At 44.8% G+C, this 16,237-nt stretch overlaps 1 protein-coding gene across 1 annotated transcript; it reads right to left on the bottom strand.

Annotated features, from left to right (window-relative positions):
- Positions 1–9,006: 9,006 nt before the first annotated feature.
- Positions 9,007–10,737, bottom strand: LOC136112668 (uncharacterized). Its single transcript, XM_065857462.1, has one exon. The coding sequence runs from the start codon at positions 10,735–10,737 to the stop codon at positions 9,007–9,009; it is 1,731 nt and encodes a 576-aa protein (XP_065713534.1).
- Between the last annotated feature and the right edge of the window lie 5,500 nt (positions 10,738–16,237).

Here is a 16,237-nt window from a genome sequence, read left to right on the forward strand (position 1 = left end):
CTGGTGCAATGCTCACAGCAGAGAAGAAAGACAATTTTTGAATGACTAACACAACTGATAGAGCTGGATGAAGATGCTTGGAAATCAGTCACAGGTGACTAACCTGCGGGATGGATCTCATTAGAAGCTGCACATGACTTCCTGACTGAGACTTCTTCCATGCCTGAAAGTGGGCACTGGCGCTACACATGTGGCAGCAGCAAGCTGTGAGGTTATAGATGGCAGAGTTCACTGCTGAATCCCCAAAGGTTTGTGTTCAACAGTAGGAATTACAGGTACATGTTCCTAGTCTCCCTCTCCATTTTCATGCTGTTGAACATCCAGGCCGCCTACCCCTGCCTTGTCTGTCTGAACTGAAAGGCGTGTTCAGGTATAGAATTTGTTTGCCTTACTGAGACATGTTTTGCCCATCATTATTCCTGTCTGATGGTGTCACCTTTCGGTGTTGACAGAAATAACACAAAAAGGAATCCACTGTCAGGTTCTCTACACCCGCGCACAAGGATTCATTAAAAGCTGATTTGGTAACAGTGTTTACGCACACCTAAATATAACTCTTTTCTTTTCTAGATTAGATGTTCTCCACCCTTTCCATAATGATACAGTAGGTGTATAGCAATTGTCTACATCCCAGACATGGAAACTGTGTGACCATCACAGAGACAGAGGTAAGCAAGTCACATGCACAATATGGAAGACAGTGGGAGCGCCATCTCTGAAACTCAGCATTTAAATGGGTATAATATCCCTCCAGACAATGGGCCTCCTTTGGTTTTAAAAGTTATGACTTCAAATAAGGATGGTGTATTTATAAATGAATTAAAATATTATTGTATGGGCCAGACATTAATGAACCTGAAATGCTAACCAGTCTATCAGTCAGGGATACGATTTCTCCTCGTTGCAGATGGGGAATGGATAGATAACAAGAGTGTGACCTGCCCAAAGCCACACAAAGTATCTGCAGCAAACCTGGAAACAAACCTGCAGTCTTGCAGGGCTTGAACCTGTTTCCAAACCAGAAAAAGACTCATCTCCGGAAGCCTCATTCCCTACTTTCTATCTTTAGCCAGTGAGGATCATGGGAAACACCCATCAAAGATACCATTTTCATGTCCAACAGAATGTTTTTCAGAAATAATTATAAATCCTAGCAAGAAAGTTTTATTGCTTTCTGTCTTGAATTTCAGTCTTTCTTCCAGTCAGATTTACGTTTTAACAGTTTCTAAGATTTACCTCCAAAATCCAGAGCTATAAAGATCAAAATTCTATCTGTAATAAAGGTCAAAATTAAATTCATATCATTATTTTCAAGTAGGACAAAACTATTTTTTTTTTTAATCTGTCAGAAAAGTATTGACCGGATGATGTTTTTTTTATGATAATAGAAGACATTTCTCCATGTTATAATGCCTGCTGTCTCTGTTTACAGCACTGTATTGCAGGAACAAATCCTACACAACCATAGCAGCTTTTGGAAAGAAAGGAATATGTTCTTGGGTCTGAAGACATAGAAACAGGGAGATGAAAGAAAGATAGAAGACACATTATGCCATCGATGGTCAATTTTTATTGCTGCACATAGACATTAAAAGATAAGAGGACATACATCAGAAGACAAGATGAGAATTAAAGAATAGAAGGGGAGACATCTTCCAACATCAACTGCTTACAGCACAGCCATTGCAAAATAATTTCCCAAGATGCCCAGCAGTTCAATATTGGCCAACTGCAGTTACCAACTAAAAAAGTGCTGTGATAGCAGGAGCAGAAGTATCATAGGAATAAAAGATACAGACTGGAAACGTTCAAAGAAGTATTTTTTAAGACAAAGAGAGAGCATGGGGTAACCAGTCTGGGAGACATCTCGTTACATCGCAGTGGGGTCTGTAACCTGGTTTTCGTTCCATGGATATTCACAAGCCTATGGATACTGCAATGCACCAGAACATCAGGACTGCACACCAGGCTCATGCGTTAAAGCGATCAGCATGGGCGAGAGCAGCACGTGCTGCACGGCTCCAGGACCACGGTCTCACATGAGTCGACACACTTGGTGGTGCACTGGGTGGTGCAGGGCTCCACGCACTGGGTCGTGCAGTGGGTTGGGCACTGAGTGGCACACGGCTTTATGCAGGCATCAATACACGTGGGGGGACAGACCTCCACGCACTGGGTGGTGCAAGGCTCCACACACTGGGTGACACAAGGCTCCACACACTGTGTGGTGCAGGACGTGGTGCACTGAGTGGCACAGGGTGCTGGGCAGACCTCCACGCATGGCGTGGGGCATGGCTTCACACAGACGCTGCTGCAGGGCTCCACGCACACCGTCTGGCAGGGCTCCACGCACTTGGTGGTTTTCTGCACACAAACGGGAGGGGGCAGGCAGGGCTGTTTGCACTGCTCGCAGAAGGACATACTTGTGATGTGCTGGTAAAGCTAAAGGCAAAGAAGAGAGACATATCGATTCAGGACTTGCGTCCTTTCTTCCTGAGCTGCAATTCACAACCTGAACTTCTGAAACATATAGCAGTTAACTGTTGGACTGAGAAAAGGACTGTTAGAAAAAAAATCAAGTGTGAATGTTTTCTGATTTGAGAAATATACAACTGACACTGCCAGATTACTCCATCCTTTCTTGGCAATCTGCAAGCGTCTCTATCAGGAAAATTAAAGCCACGAACCCTGAATTTTATAGAATTGCACGCACTTAAACTTTGAAGAACCAATCCATAACAGGAAAATAGTTCATTTCCTTATTTTATTAATTAAATCAGATGACTTGCCAGGAACCCATCTCCTACTTATCACTTCCACAGTTCCTCATGCACACTACAGAGCACATTCCCCTTTGTGTAGATGTTGAGCTGCTAATTCCCAAGGATAAGGCCCAAAGACCACAAATTTGACACTATTCCAAATCCTGCAGCTGTATATCGTGGTATATCATTGAAGGTGTATCAAAATAAACAGGCTCAGCCTATCATAAGAGAGGAGTTGGCTCAGAGGTTGCAGCTGTTTCCAATTCATTTCTTTCAGCTTTGCCCTCAGGTATTATGCAGCGTCCTTCTTTCAGACAATGGTTCTTCCCACTCATGTCTTTTGAAGTCCCAAAACTTGCATCCACTAATTCATTTAATTTCCAGACTTAATGAAGTACGAAAAAATGAAGATGGAATATGAAGAAGGCTGAGAGACAATTACAGTTTCTGAAGAGGTTACAAGACATTTACAAGCTACTTAAGGAAGAGCAAACTCTAAACAAGAGTCAGACATCCTCTCCCCCATTCCAGGACAAATCCTAGAACAAAAACACCAGAAGCAAAGCTCTTATGTGACCAATAATATATTCTTTTGACCAGAACAACCAAGTAACACAGCCATCACATTATCTCCTGATAAATCCAAGACTTACCAGTTCACCAATACAGGTGAGTGAGGGAGAAGTCAAATGAACTGGTGTGAGCATTAAAATGGGAACCTTTTTATATGGTTTGCATGGACTCATCTCCGGAAACAAGGGAGCCCAGGGGTATGGACACCAGACCACTAACTACCTGAACAGGCTCCACCTATACATGTTTTACATATTTGTTTACATCCTAATTTTTGATGGAAACCTCCTTCCAGGAAAAGCATGTGATCCTGAGCAAATTGTGCTTCCACCTAATACCCAAGTCATGTGGTTCCCAATGGGAATGACACAGCAATTAAAAAAAAATCAGGTACTGAATTAATTGCTTTTCAAAAAAAAAAGATTTAATACTCTTGGATAATTTCGTCTCCTTATTTCCATAAATATCTGAATGATATCTTACGTTTTTTTTCAATGCAGTAAGAATGTATAGGTATTATTAAGGAAGATGGAGAACTGATCTGATTTACTATGAGAAATATAATGTCTTAATTCTCATGGTAAGAAACAGCTAATCCTACAGTGGGTCATCAGTGCTTCCACAAACTGTTGAGGAATCTGTTTCTCCAGTACCTTTTTAATCATTAAATACACCCAACCCGTTCCTCTCCATCCTCTATTGACCACATTCATGCTTGGCAATGCCAGTGGGGACACAACTCTAGTTACCTTGAGGACCTTTCCAAGACATACAGGGAAAAGTAAAGGTGCACAGATTTCAAAGGTATTTTTTCACTGCCAGAGCAGGGTTTAAGCGGGATTTAGGCCCAGGACTTCAAATTAGCACATTGAAGCCTTTTGCTGATAAAGATATCTCAGCTCTGCAGCACAGAAAACCTTTATTTCTCTGAGATATGTGGAGGTAGTCATCAGGCTACATTTAGGTGGCCAAATTCTCCAATGAGATCACTTACACTATGTTAAATCGGTAGGAAAAAAAGAAATGAACCAACCCATTCAGCATGAGGAGAACATCCCATTTACACTGGAAACCAGGAGTTACACTGAAGAATTGCAGGCATTGGCGCTGGTTCTTTACTAGTGTTTACATGGGGAAACTGAAATTCCTGCCCCAGTCTCATGTGAGCTGAGGGATTTGCATTGCTCTTGACACCCTCCCAGCAGCACCTCATGGTTCATTCAGTCTTTCCACTTCTCTTCTTCTGCTGCAGGGACTTGATGCATCTCATGCAGATTCTCCCTCCCAGACTCACACTGCTGTACTGGTGACTTTTATAGATGATAGGAAGAGATAGGGACTTGTACAATGCAATTCACTTGTGTTAGACATCTGCTGGGCTCACCTCTGAAACCAATACTTAGAACTAGTCCTACGTCTCCCTTTCTATAGTGGGTTATTGCATACCCAATGGTTATATTTAAGTGGCAAGAAATTGTAACAGCTTCTAATAGAAACAGACATTTTAGGAGATATAAATTGACCTGCATTTGTAATAGGTGGGAACATCAGAGGGTTGGATTATTATTCTCAATTGACACATTTTTGTGGATCTCTATTATATTTATGAGCAATTTGGTCATTTGATTAGTCACATTAACTTCAGTGATTCAGGACCCCACAGCAACATCCTTTCATGGGCAGCCTCCTTTGGCAAAAGAGCTAGAAAGAAATTTTTCAAGTAAATTTTTCAAACTCTTTCAAGTAAATGGCCCATGTTAATGTCTCTTGCTGGTGTGATGGGTAGCACTTTAATGAAATGGGCACAACAGAGATTGAACCTGAACCAGAAGAGGTTCTTGGAGTCCATGAAGAGACAGACTCCCCCATCCAGCAGTTTGTCTGGTACTGCAGAAGAGGACCCTCCTGAGCACCTTGTTCTGGTGCTTAGGAGAATATTTCTGAAGAATTCAGTAGAAATGAAAACGGTCAACCCTTTTGCATCCAAATAATCCAAGAAAGACTTTGTATTTCACCATCAAGAACTATCACATATGGAGGCACATTAGGATTGGAGCCATTTCCTATAACTATAAAAAATTTGCCTGCAGACATGAAACACCGCATGGTCACAGAGACATGACTGTTAACATAGATAAAAAATTCAGGATGTGCAGAAGTCATGATTTTTATTAAACAACCCAAACCAAAATTTTTGCCTATGTAATCATTTGGATATGCACGATTTAGAGCTTTTCAAATGGATTTCTGCTAGAAAATAATGTATTTCACAAACTCCTAAGCACTTTGATTTAAAAATATGACACTTATGGATTTCTTTGCATCTGTTAGTTTATCTAAAAGCCTCCTAAGTAACTTTTCTTCACCTGTGGCATCAAAACACTGGTTGGCAACAGGGATTTCATTTCGCTTGTGTGCAGCAACCCATATAGTATATCACCCACATTTTGATGAGCAAAGCATTTTAATAGAAATCGAGGATTCTCAGCATGGCAAGGCCTTCCCAGCCTGCTCTCCTGCATGTGGTTGCAATTAAATCTTAATGTCTGGGGCTTCATTACACCTGACTTTCCCCTCTCATCATTACCTACCACAACTACCTGGGGAAGGTGAAGGCATGTGATACAGCACCAACAGTACTTTCCAGACGGGGATGGTATCCAGGCTGCTGGTCCACCACTCCATCTTTGGAAATCACCGCGTAGCTGAGATGCCAGGAGGCTGAGTATAGACTGCAATTAGCATCACATGAAGACAAAGGTCTGGTCTAGTCCATGCCCTAGGGACTATTCGATCAAGTAATTAGATCATTACTTCTGGGGATGAGAAGAACCCAAACACAGCACTATCCACCTCTTTTCCTGTTTACTCAGGATGGTGAGTACTCCATGAGGAATGGTAAGTGAGCATCTGCATGCAATTAAATCTGAAAAAGAGGAACTAGCTGTGGTTATGAAACAAAAAAGAAAAGCATTTGTTTTATCTTTTGCTTTCTGATTGTTACAGATATTTGCTTTGATTTCCCAATATTTTAGAATGGGGATCTAGCGAGCACATTGCCTGACAGAGCAAGAACTGTGGGCCTACTACATTTGCTCACGCTGAAAAGCGGTTTTCTCCAAAGTTGTTACAACAGTTTCATAGATGTAGTATAAATGTTAAAGTGTTCAGGAAGGAACCTTATCTTCCTACAGCACAATCTTTTGATGTTCACCTAGAAATTAATTGTCTGCTCTCAGCTAATGGTCTCAGCATTTTAAAATCTGAGTTTCCTTGTTCATATGGAGAATTAAAGATAATGCAAGAATCATGCCATCAGAAGGAAATAATGAAATAGTTTAAGGGAAAATCTTATCTGAATGCTGGTTTTTCCACCTACAGTTTCTTATTTCCCAGAAGACTGGTCTGTGTGATTTGGGAGCAGAAACGAAGGAAATTGTTGTTTGCACAGGAGCTTTTAGTGAGTTTTAAAGGATTTTTGGAGTCAAATCAGACCTCCACAGAGAGGTGATTAGGAAGCCTTAATTGGTTTGGTATTTCCATTGTGTAGCATTTGTGCCTAGGTAATGCCCAGAGAACTTCCCCAAGTCTAGATACCCACTATGGTGAGAGTTGTACAACCTGTGGCAAGATCCAGGCTCTGCCACAACCTTTTGAGGGAGGAAGACAGAAACAGAAGAGCTGTGAGGGCAGAACAATTGGCATGAGGCCAGATCTACGCAACCCACGTGAAATGCCACATCCAGTGGGTATGATTTATCATGTTCCACTATTGGTTGGACTCCTCTACTAGAAAAAGTGAGACAGTGATAATTGTAGGTTAGTCACCAGACACGTGCTGTGGGGCATCTTTAAAGAACGAGCCAGCGGGTGCTCAGAGGCAGAGTTGTGCCCATGTCTGCTGTTACAGTTGTGCTGGCTTCCCCAACACTCTTCCTCCCCATCTCTTCTCCCTTCAGCAGCAGTTGCTGCTAAACCAAATCCCTCTCTGCACCACATCTGCTCTGGAAACCTGCAGAGCACTGCCCTTGGCACGTGTAACAGTGTGACTTTGAGTCCCTGAGGATGTTGCTCATTCCTGGGCAAACAATTTACAAACAAATTCAGTGCTAAGGAGGAAACACTGGGATCCTGCTAGAAGGCATTCATGTGGGGTTACCAAAATCGTTCAATACACCTTGCTAATAGTAATAAGGTTTCTGCAGAATTCAGTGATGAGTGTGGTCGACATGCTGGAGAGAAGGGATGCATCCAGAGAGGTCTTGACAGGCTTTGAGTGGTGTGCCCATGTGAACTGCATGAAGTTCAACAAGACCAATTGCAGGGTCCTGTGCATGGGTTGAGACAATCCCAGGCACAAATACAGGCTGGCTGGAGAATGGATTGAGGGCATCCCTGAGGACTTGGGGGTGTTGGTTGATGAGAAGCTCAACATGACCCAGCAATGTGCACTTGCAGCCCAGAAAGCCAACCATATCCTGGGCTGCATCAAAAGGAGTGTGATCGGCAGATCAAGGGACATAATTCTCCTGTTCTACTCTTGTGAGATCCCACCTGCAGTGCTGCATCCAGCTCTGGGGCCCTAAACATAAGAAGAACACAGACCTGTCAGAGAGGGTCCAGAGGGGGACCATGAAGATGATCAGAGGGCTGGAGCACCTCTTCTATGAAGACAGGTTGAGAGAGTTGAGGTTGTTCAGCCTGGAGAAGAAAAGGCTCCAGGGAGACCTAAGAGCAGCCTTTCAGTACCTACAGGGGACCTACAAAAAAGCAGGAGAGAGACTTTTTACAAGGGCGTGGAGTGATAGGACAAGGGGTGATGGTTTTAAGCTGAAAGATGGTAGATTTAGATTAGATACAAGGAAGAAGTTCTTCACTATGAGGATGATGAAATGCAGGCATGGGTTGCCCAGAGAAATTGTAGATGCCCCCTGACTGGAAGTGTTCAAGACCAGGTTGGATGGGACTCTGAGCAACCTGATCTAGTGGAAGGTGTCCCTGCCCATTGCAGAAGGGTTGGAACTAGATGGTCTTTAAGATCACTTCCAACTCAAACCGTTCTATGATTCTATGATGATTATTCTATGATCTGGAACCTATCAGATGAGTCCCAGATCTCTGGCTATTGCCTTAGACTTTCGCATGCACTCCAGCAGGAGCTGCCACTCTGCAGAGATCAGGCTTTCAGGAAGAAATTAAAAGGAGAAAGTGTGAGTCTAGGGGAGCGTGAGAGTGAAGGAAACGCAGACACCTAATGCCAAGATCTTTTTATTAATTGCTTCATAAAAGAAAAGGAGAGGATGGAAATAAAGAACAAATGGTGAAATTCTTCCATCCATATCAGTGCAAAGAAGAATTACAGAATCTCTCTCCCAGGCAATATTCCTGGGGGCACAAAATCGTTTAGTTACATGTTACAAGGAAAAGTATTGTGTTTGAGGTAAATATAGCAGAAATGATACAAAATGTAAGAAAAAACATTTGAGGATTTACTCCTTCTGGGACAGGAAGGGCACTAGGAAAGCAAAGATGTGAGGAAGATGTTGGTAGGTTCACAGATCTGCAAAACATTTTCGTTCCTTAGCCTTTGTAGGATCCACAGGGCAATGGCGCTGCGGAGTGGGGTTCCCTAGCAGCTCCCACCGCCCGAGCCCCCACACTCAACCCCTCAAGGAGCCTTGCATTTACGACAGCAGACATCTGCACATCTGATGGCGTAGGGCCGGCCACAGGCAGAGGCGCACACGCATACGGGCACGGCTTGTGTAACACAGGCGGTGGGACAGGAATCCACGCACTTCGTTACAACCTGAACACCCTCAGAGCACGGATCCGCACATGTGGTGGTGCACTTGGTCACTTCCTCGCAGCAGGGTTCCACACATGAGGTGGTGCACTTGGTCACTTCCTCGCAGCAGGGTTCCACACATGAGGTGGTGCACTTGGTCACCTGCTCATAGCAGGGTTCCACACATGAGGTGGTGCACTTGGTCACTCGCTCATAGCAGGGTTCCACACATGAAGTGGTGCACTTGGTCACCTGCTCATAGCAGGGTTCCACACATGAGGTGGTGCACTTGGTCACTTGCTCATAGCAGGGTTCCACACATGTGGTAGTGCACTTGGTCACCTGCTCACAGCAGGGTTCCACACATGAGGTGGTGCCCTTGGTCACCTCTTCACAGTAGGGTTCCACACATTCAGTGGTACACTTGATCACTGGCTCGCAGCACGGATCCACGCATGAGGTGGTGCACTTGGTCACTTGCTCACAGCAGGGTTCCACACATGAGGTGGTGCACTTGGTCACTCTGCCGCAGCATGGATCCACACACTTAGTGGTGCATCTGGTGACACCTCCACAGCATGGATCTATGCACCGTGTTGTGCACTTGGTCACCCTGTCGCAACACGGATCCACACACTTAGTGGTGCACTTGGTCGCCTCCCTACAGCATGGATCCACACACCTGGTGGTACACCTTGTCACTTCTCTACAGCATGGATCCACACACCTGGTAGTACTCCTTGCCACTTCTCTACAGCATGGATCCACACACTTGGTGGTACACCTTGTCACCTCTCTACAGCATGGATTCACACACCTGGTGGTGCATTTGGTCACTTCCCCACAACATGGATCAACACATGTGGTGGTGCATTGGGTCACTTTGCTGCAGCACGGTTCCACACATGTGGTGGTACATCTAGTCACAGGTCTACAGCATGGATCTATGCATCTGGTGGTGCACCTAGTCACTTCCTGGCAGCACGGTTCCACACATGTGGTGGCACATCTGGTCACAGGTCTACAGCATGGATCTATGCATCTGGTGGTGCACTTGGTCACTTCCTGGCAGCATGGGTCCACACAAGTGGTTGTACACTTGGTCACTTCCCTGCAGCATGGATCCACACACTCAGTGGTACATTCACCCACACCTCCACAGCATGGTTCCACGCACGTTGTGGTGCACTTGGTTACCTCCTTGCAGCAGGGATCCTCGCATGTGGTGGTGCACTTGGTCACTTCCTCACAGCATGAATCTTCACATCTGGTGATACACTCAGTCACTTTGCAGCAGCATGGGACTGCACATTTGGTGGTGCACTTGGTCACTTCCTCACAGCACGGAGACACGCGTGTGGTGAGTCCAAGGCAGCATGGATCTACACAACCAGCAGTCTGTGTCACACCAAGATTACTCAGGTTCACGTAAGTGGTGGTGCCCCGAGGAACCCCTCGATAGCAGCAGGGTTCCACACGCGGAGGCAAGCACTGGATGTTACAGACAGTGCCACAGGGGTCCGCACGATTTTTCACAGGCAAGTTCTTCACCAAGATGGTTGGAGGTGGAAGGCAGATCTGTCTGATTTGGTAATCATTTTCACACTGCATCTTTGAGGGAAGGGTAATGTCTGAAAGCAGGAAAGGAATATACTTTGTGGAAACAGAGACATTCAGCTTTCACAAGGTTATTTTATATACTGAATCAAACTATACTTTTTCCAGTGGAATACTTAACAATGCACTGGGAAAACAGACTGAAATCGACAGCAGGACTCTAACTCTGCATGAAAGCATTTTAGTATGTAGCTACTGGCTGTATGCACATTTCAATCAACTTCTTAAAACAGGAAAGAAAAGTAGGTTTATTTGGACTCAACTAGATTATATCAAAGTCATGACACCTGACCACCTGATCACAGCTGTTCTTGGTTTGGAATTAGCTCTTCAAAATTACTTCCCTATTTCCACCCAAAAAGGAAACTACTAGGGTTCTGTTGGTGCCCTGTCCACATGAGGGTCCTCAGGTGGAGGACATGAGTTGAGGCTTCACACTGGAAAATTTCCACAAGGAAAGGATCTGATGGCCACAGTACAGCTGTTTTCCTGTCTCTCCCATAGAAGTCCTCCTAGTGTTTCTCATTCAGACTTCCTTCCAGGCATCGCTTAGCCGCGCAGCCTGCAAGTCTCCACTTCTTATCTTCCCTCCTACTTCTTTCCTTTGAAGTCCTAGCCTTGCTTTTTGATCTCTCTCAAACCAAATAATTTCCTGGTTTAAACAGGGTAGCAACATCATTGAGGAAAGAGAGAGGTTAGTCCACTCTCAGCTACACTGAGACACATCTCGCTAAAGAAAGCACAGCAGTTGCAAAACATAGAACAAATAAAGGCTGGTAGAAGGTGGAATAAATATTTACCCTTAGCTCAGTTACGTAATAAGTACCATACACAAATCTTGCTAAGCAGAAGCACTTCTAACTTGCTTCTGCAGACAATATTTAAAAATTAAATAACCCCAGCCACTGCATTAATTCCCAGTAAGCCAAGAGAGACTTACCCAATCCACCACCAGCAACTAGCAAATGAAACCGAAATGGTTTGAGAAACTCTACAATATGTATCCTTTTATATGATTTCAGTGTCCTTGTCTCCGGAAGTGAGACACCTCAGGAGTATGGAAATATAATTTTTAATAATCCAGACCAGTTCCACCTCCAGTCATTAAATTCTGTGCTTACATTATAATTTTAATGAAACACAGCCACTGAGGTGCTATATGTGACACCGTAACTGCTGCCTGCAAGCTTGAATTCTTGATCCACGTATTTCCTATGGGGGATGGGGAACAAAGAACTGATGATACAGACTGGAAACAATCCCGCTCAGGATTAAACTTTGTTTTGATAAAAGATACTTTGCTACATTTTCTTGCACCTTCTCCTGAGATAGCCATACAGATTGCGATTACAGATGGGCTAGGACTCTGTAAGCATATTTGGTCTGCTCTACTGTGAAAGTTTACCTGCTCTTGCTAGTGCACAATAACCCTCTTACCAAAAATTTTATTCCTGATAATCTGGTCAAAATTTTGCTTGTTGTAACCTGCAGTTATTGCCTCTCACCCTCTCTTCAGGCACCTCTGAGAAGATTCTCTCCGTCAATACCCTTAAAATAGTTGAAAGGGTCCCCAGGATCTCCCCTAAGTCTTTTTACCTCCAGGGTGAACAGGTCTTCCAGCCTCTCCCCATTGATCATCTGTTCAAGCCCCCTGGACCATCTTGGTTGTGTCCATTGGACTCACTCCAGTTTGTTGGAGACTTTTTTGCACTGTGGGCCCCAAATTTGACACAGCATCCAGATGTGATCTCACACATGCCAGACAGAGGGACGCACTCTGGAGCGTGAAGCTCAGTACTTGGGCACACTCAAGTTTTCTGGGAAGCTTCATAACATGCCTACTCCTCAATCAAGTGCAGTGTGCCAGCATAACCAAAATTTGTTATGGTTTTAGCAGTTAGGCAGCCAGGCAAGGCTTCACACTGCGTTAAGATCCTCAGTGTCACTTGAACTCCTTCCAGGACTTCTCCTGTGGTGGCACATCTCTTTGCAATGATGCTCCAGAGTGATGGACCACCTGTGTTTGGTGCTCTGACCACAGTGCCTGTGGTAGTGGCCTTTTTTGGTTTGCTGTGCATGTATCTATCATGTAGCAGGCTAAAGTGAGATTTAAATATGCCATTCACGAAAGACAGTGAACCGTGCACGACAGCCATAGCACAGCGTTGCTGCTTTCTACCTGCCACAACTGCGGTCAAGTAAAGATGTTATTGTCTGAAATTCCCCCATTATAAGACAGAAAGGAGAGCCAACATGCTTGCTTGCATGCAGAGACAAGGACGTACATCAGTCAGAGATGAAGCTGCATTCTTGTGTCTGTACTCTATTATCCCTTTAAATGTGCACCTTTGTGCTGCTGAGCATGGTGGTACCCAGAGTAGTGGATTTTGTTTTATTTAAAATTGGAAATGTTATTTAAATCAAAATAAGTAAATTCAGGATGCATGACCACGGGTTGCCAATGCTCTACTGACCACAGTGATCTGAATTAACCAAGTATAATGCATCCAACTTTGGTAAAACAGTGGGCTGAAGGGAAAAGGGTGGTGGTCACTCCTCCTATCACCTGTCTGATCTTAGGAGTTGTAGCTGCATGAGGGTAAAGGCAACATCATAGAATCATGGAAACATTTTGGTCAAAAGACGCTCAAGCTCATCAAGTTCAGCCATAACCTAAAGCTAGCACTAAACCATGTCCCTAAGACCCTCGTCTATACATGTTTCAAACACCTCCAGGGATGGTGACTCCACCACTTCCCTGGGCAGCCTGTTCCACTGCTCCACAACCTTCTATGGGAAGAAATGTTTCCTAATATTCACGGCGATGGAATAGTGTTGTTTTTTGAGTCAGAGCTTTCAGACAACATGCAAAACATCACAAGACTAGCGATGATATAAGAGTTTCCAGAAGCACATCAGGACGCTACCAACAACAGCACCGTGTCTGAACGGGACAGTGGCAGTGACAGAAAGAGGTCAGATATAGCTAAAAATTAAAAGAATCCCCCAAATCCCACATCCCATCCTGTTTCTAATGGCCTGCATGATGTGTTGGGCTGGAGGATATTTTACTGTCACAGAAAAACTGACCCATGACTGGTCGGCTGCTTGACAGCAAGCTGAGAGTCCATTCATTTGCCAAATTCTTCTCTGACATCAGCCCTGCTGAAAGGACACGTGAATTCACAAACCATCTTTGCTCACTCAAGGTAATGCTGCAGCCATGGAAATAACTGGTTTCCACTAAAAATAATTAGTCAAATAGTCCATCACAAGGCAGAGGCAGAGCAGGTCCGAGTTAGCAAAGGATAGCTTGTCTGTGTGCCCAGGGCACCTCATCGCTGGAGGCCAGGCTCTTGAATATACAAGGCAGATCCCAGGTTAAAGTTGCTGTGCCTGCTCACTGTCTTTGTTTGCCGATACTGAGCTGGGTAAGTATCTTTGGGATCGTACAGTACTCATCCTATTACTGGTGTTAATTTTCTACTATTTGATGAAATATATTACTGCTACCAGCTGTGTAAGGGAAATTGTTTATTGTCTCTAATACGTCCTTGGTGATAAGAATTTGAAAGAGTAAAAATATTCTTCCTTCACTCTTATTTCGCTGTAATTGTTATGGATGCTTTGCAAAATGCTTCCTGTTGTCTCAGCACTGGATTTAGAGGGCTCAGACACCGTCTTGCTCTGTGAGTGCCTTCACACACGTAGGAGCAGAAACTGCTGTGCGTGTAGTTATCGTCTAAGTGGTGAAACGACTGCGGCATCACGCAGCCAAGGTCTCAGGTAAGAGCACATAGTCCCATGGTAAATCTAAGCAACTATGTCTTCCTTCTCCCTGTTTAACATGTTGGTGCTTTTAGCAATGGCAAATGCAAGACAGTGGTAACTGCACCTCTTGCAGCTGCTGTGGGGTGGGTATTCCCCTGCGAGGGAGTTTCAGAACAAGGAGAACAACTTCTTTAGAAAAGAGGAAGTTAACATGAAGTTTATAAACCTGCTGAAAATGTCAATCAAATCCACTGCTATCTGCACAAGAAAATGCCAATGGGGGAACTTTTTTGGCTGAAAACAGATTTTAATAGGAAGAGCTGGATTTGGAAGTTTATGCAGAAAAACAGAATGACTCAATTTATTTTCATATGGAGTGGCTGCAGAATTTGACAAAAAAACAGCATTTTTTTTCTATATTCCTTATTTCATTATGAAATTGTGGCACGAACAGCAAGCATCTTTGCTGAAGAGTTCACCAGCCAAGAAAATGAAAGACCCAATGTTTTGGGCCAGGAGACACCAAATTGCAGGACAAGGGTTAATGGTTTTAAAGTAAAGAAGGGTGGATGAGACTGAGCAACCTGATCTAGTTGATGATGTCCCAGCTCATTACGGGGGGATTGGACTAGATGACCTTTCCAACCCAAGCTATTCTATGATTCTATGCTTCTATGATTGCTTTTTTTTTTCTTTCAGGCTTGCCTGAAGTGCAGAAGTGCCTTAGCAGTGCAAGTTGCCCTGCCTTCACCCTTCTGCCTGCATGGGGGAGGCTGTGCACACTGACACTTGCCCATTGCATTGTGCCATGGTGGACCTGGATCCTTGTCTCATGCAGGATGCGCATCTCTGCCCTGAGCAGACTTGCCAGGTGGATCATTGCCCATGTCAAGGGGCAGCCACCTGCCTGGATTCTTATCCTCAAATTGGGCCCACCTGCCCACCTTTTTCTGTCCCTGTGCCTGGGGATGCCTGCACACCTCCATGCGTCATCAGCTGCATGGGTGCTTGTGTGAACCCAGCAGCAACCCCTTGTGAGACCAATCAAAGCAAGGGAGGCACCAGCCTTCAGCTCACAGATTCTCCAGTGGAGCTCTGCACCCCTGAGACAGCTGAGACCTGCATGGAAAACTTCCCCCTTCAGCATGCGATCTCACTAGTGGATCCCTGCATCCCTGATGAAGCTGGGATATGTGTGGAGACCTTCCCCCTCCAGCAAACAATCTTGCCAGTGGAACCTTGCATCCCCAAGAAAGTTGGGACCTACCTGGAAAACTTACCTTTGCAGCACCCAATCTCAAAGGCGGAGCCCTGCACCATCGAGGTGTTTGAGACCTGCACAGAGACCTTGCCCCTCGACTGCACAGCCTTGACCAACAAGTCCTGCTGTCCTCAAGATGTGACCATTGGAGATCCCTGCCCTGACCAGTGCTTGGTGACATATGTGGATCCCTGCATATCCCAAAGTGTGATTTGTGCAGAGCCATGCGTGCCCCAGAGCACTACAGAATCCATGGGGACGTGCCCACCCCAAAGCACTACAGAGTCCATGGGGACGTGTCCACCCCAGAGCACTACAGAGTCCATGGGGACGTGCTCATCCCAGAGCACCGTGGGACCTGTAGACACCAGGTCTACCAAGGGCATGACCAAGGGTGCCGGCATCCCGCTGTACATGCAAGTACCTCTCTGCCTGAACACCCACACCTCCACCATCATGGGG

The sequence above is a fragment of the Patagioenas fasciata genome, chromosome 30, assembly GCF_037038585.1.
Source record: "Patagioenas fasciata isolate bPatFas1 chromosome 30, bPatFas1.hap1, whole genome shotgun sequence".
Taxonomy (NCBI): Eukaryota; Metazoa; Chordata; class Aves; order Columbiformes; family Columbidae; genus Patagioenas; species Patagioenas fasciata.

Bases quoted from the DNA above. Each gene is read 5' to 3' on its own strand.
- LOC136112668 (XM_065857462.1), bottom strand. From the start codon at position 10,737: ATGCAGTGTGAAAATGATTACCAAATCAGACAGATCTGCCTTCCACCT.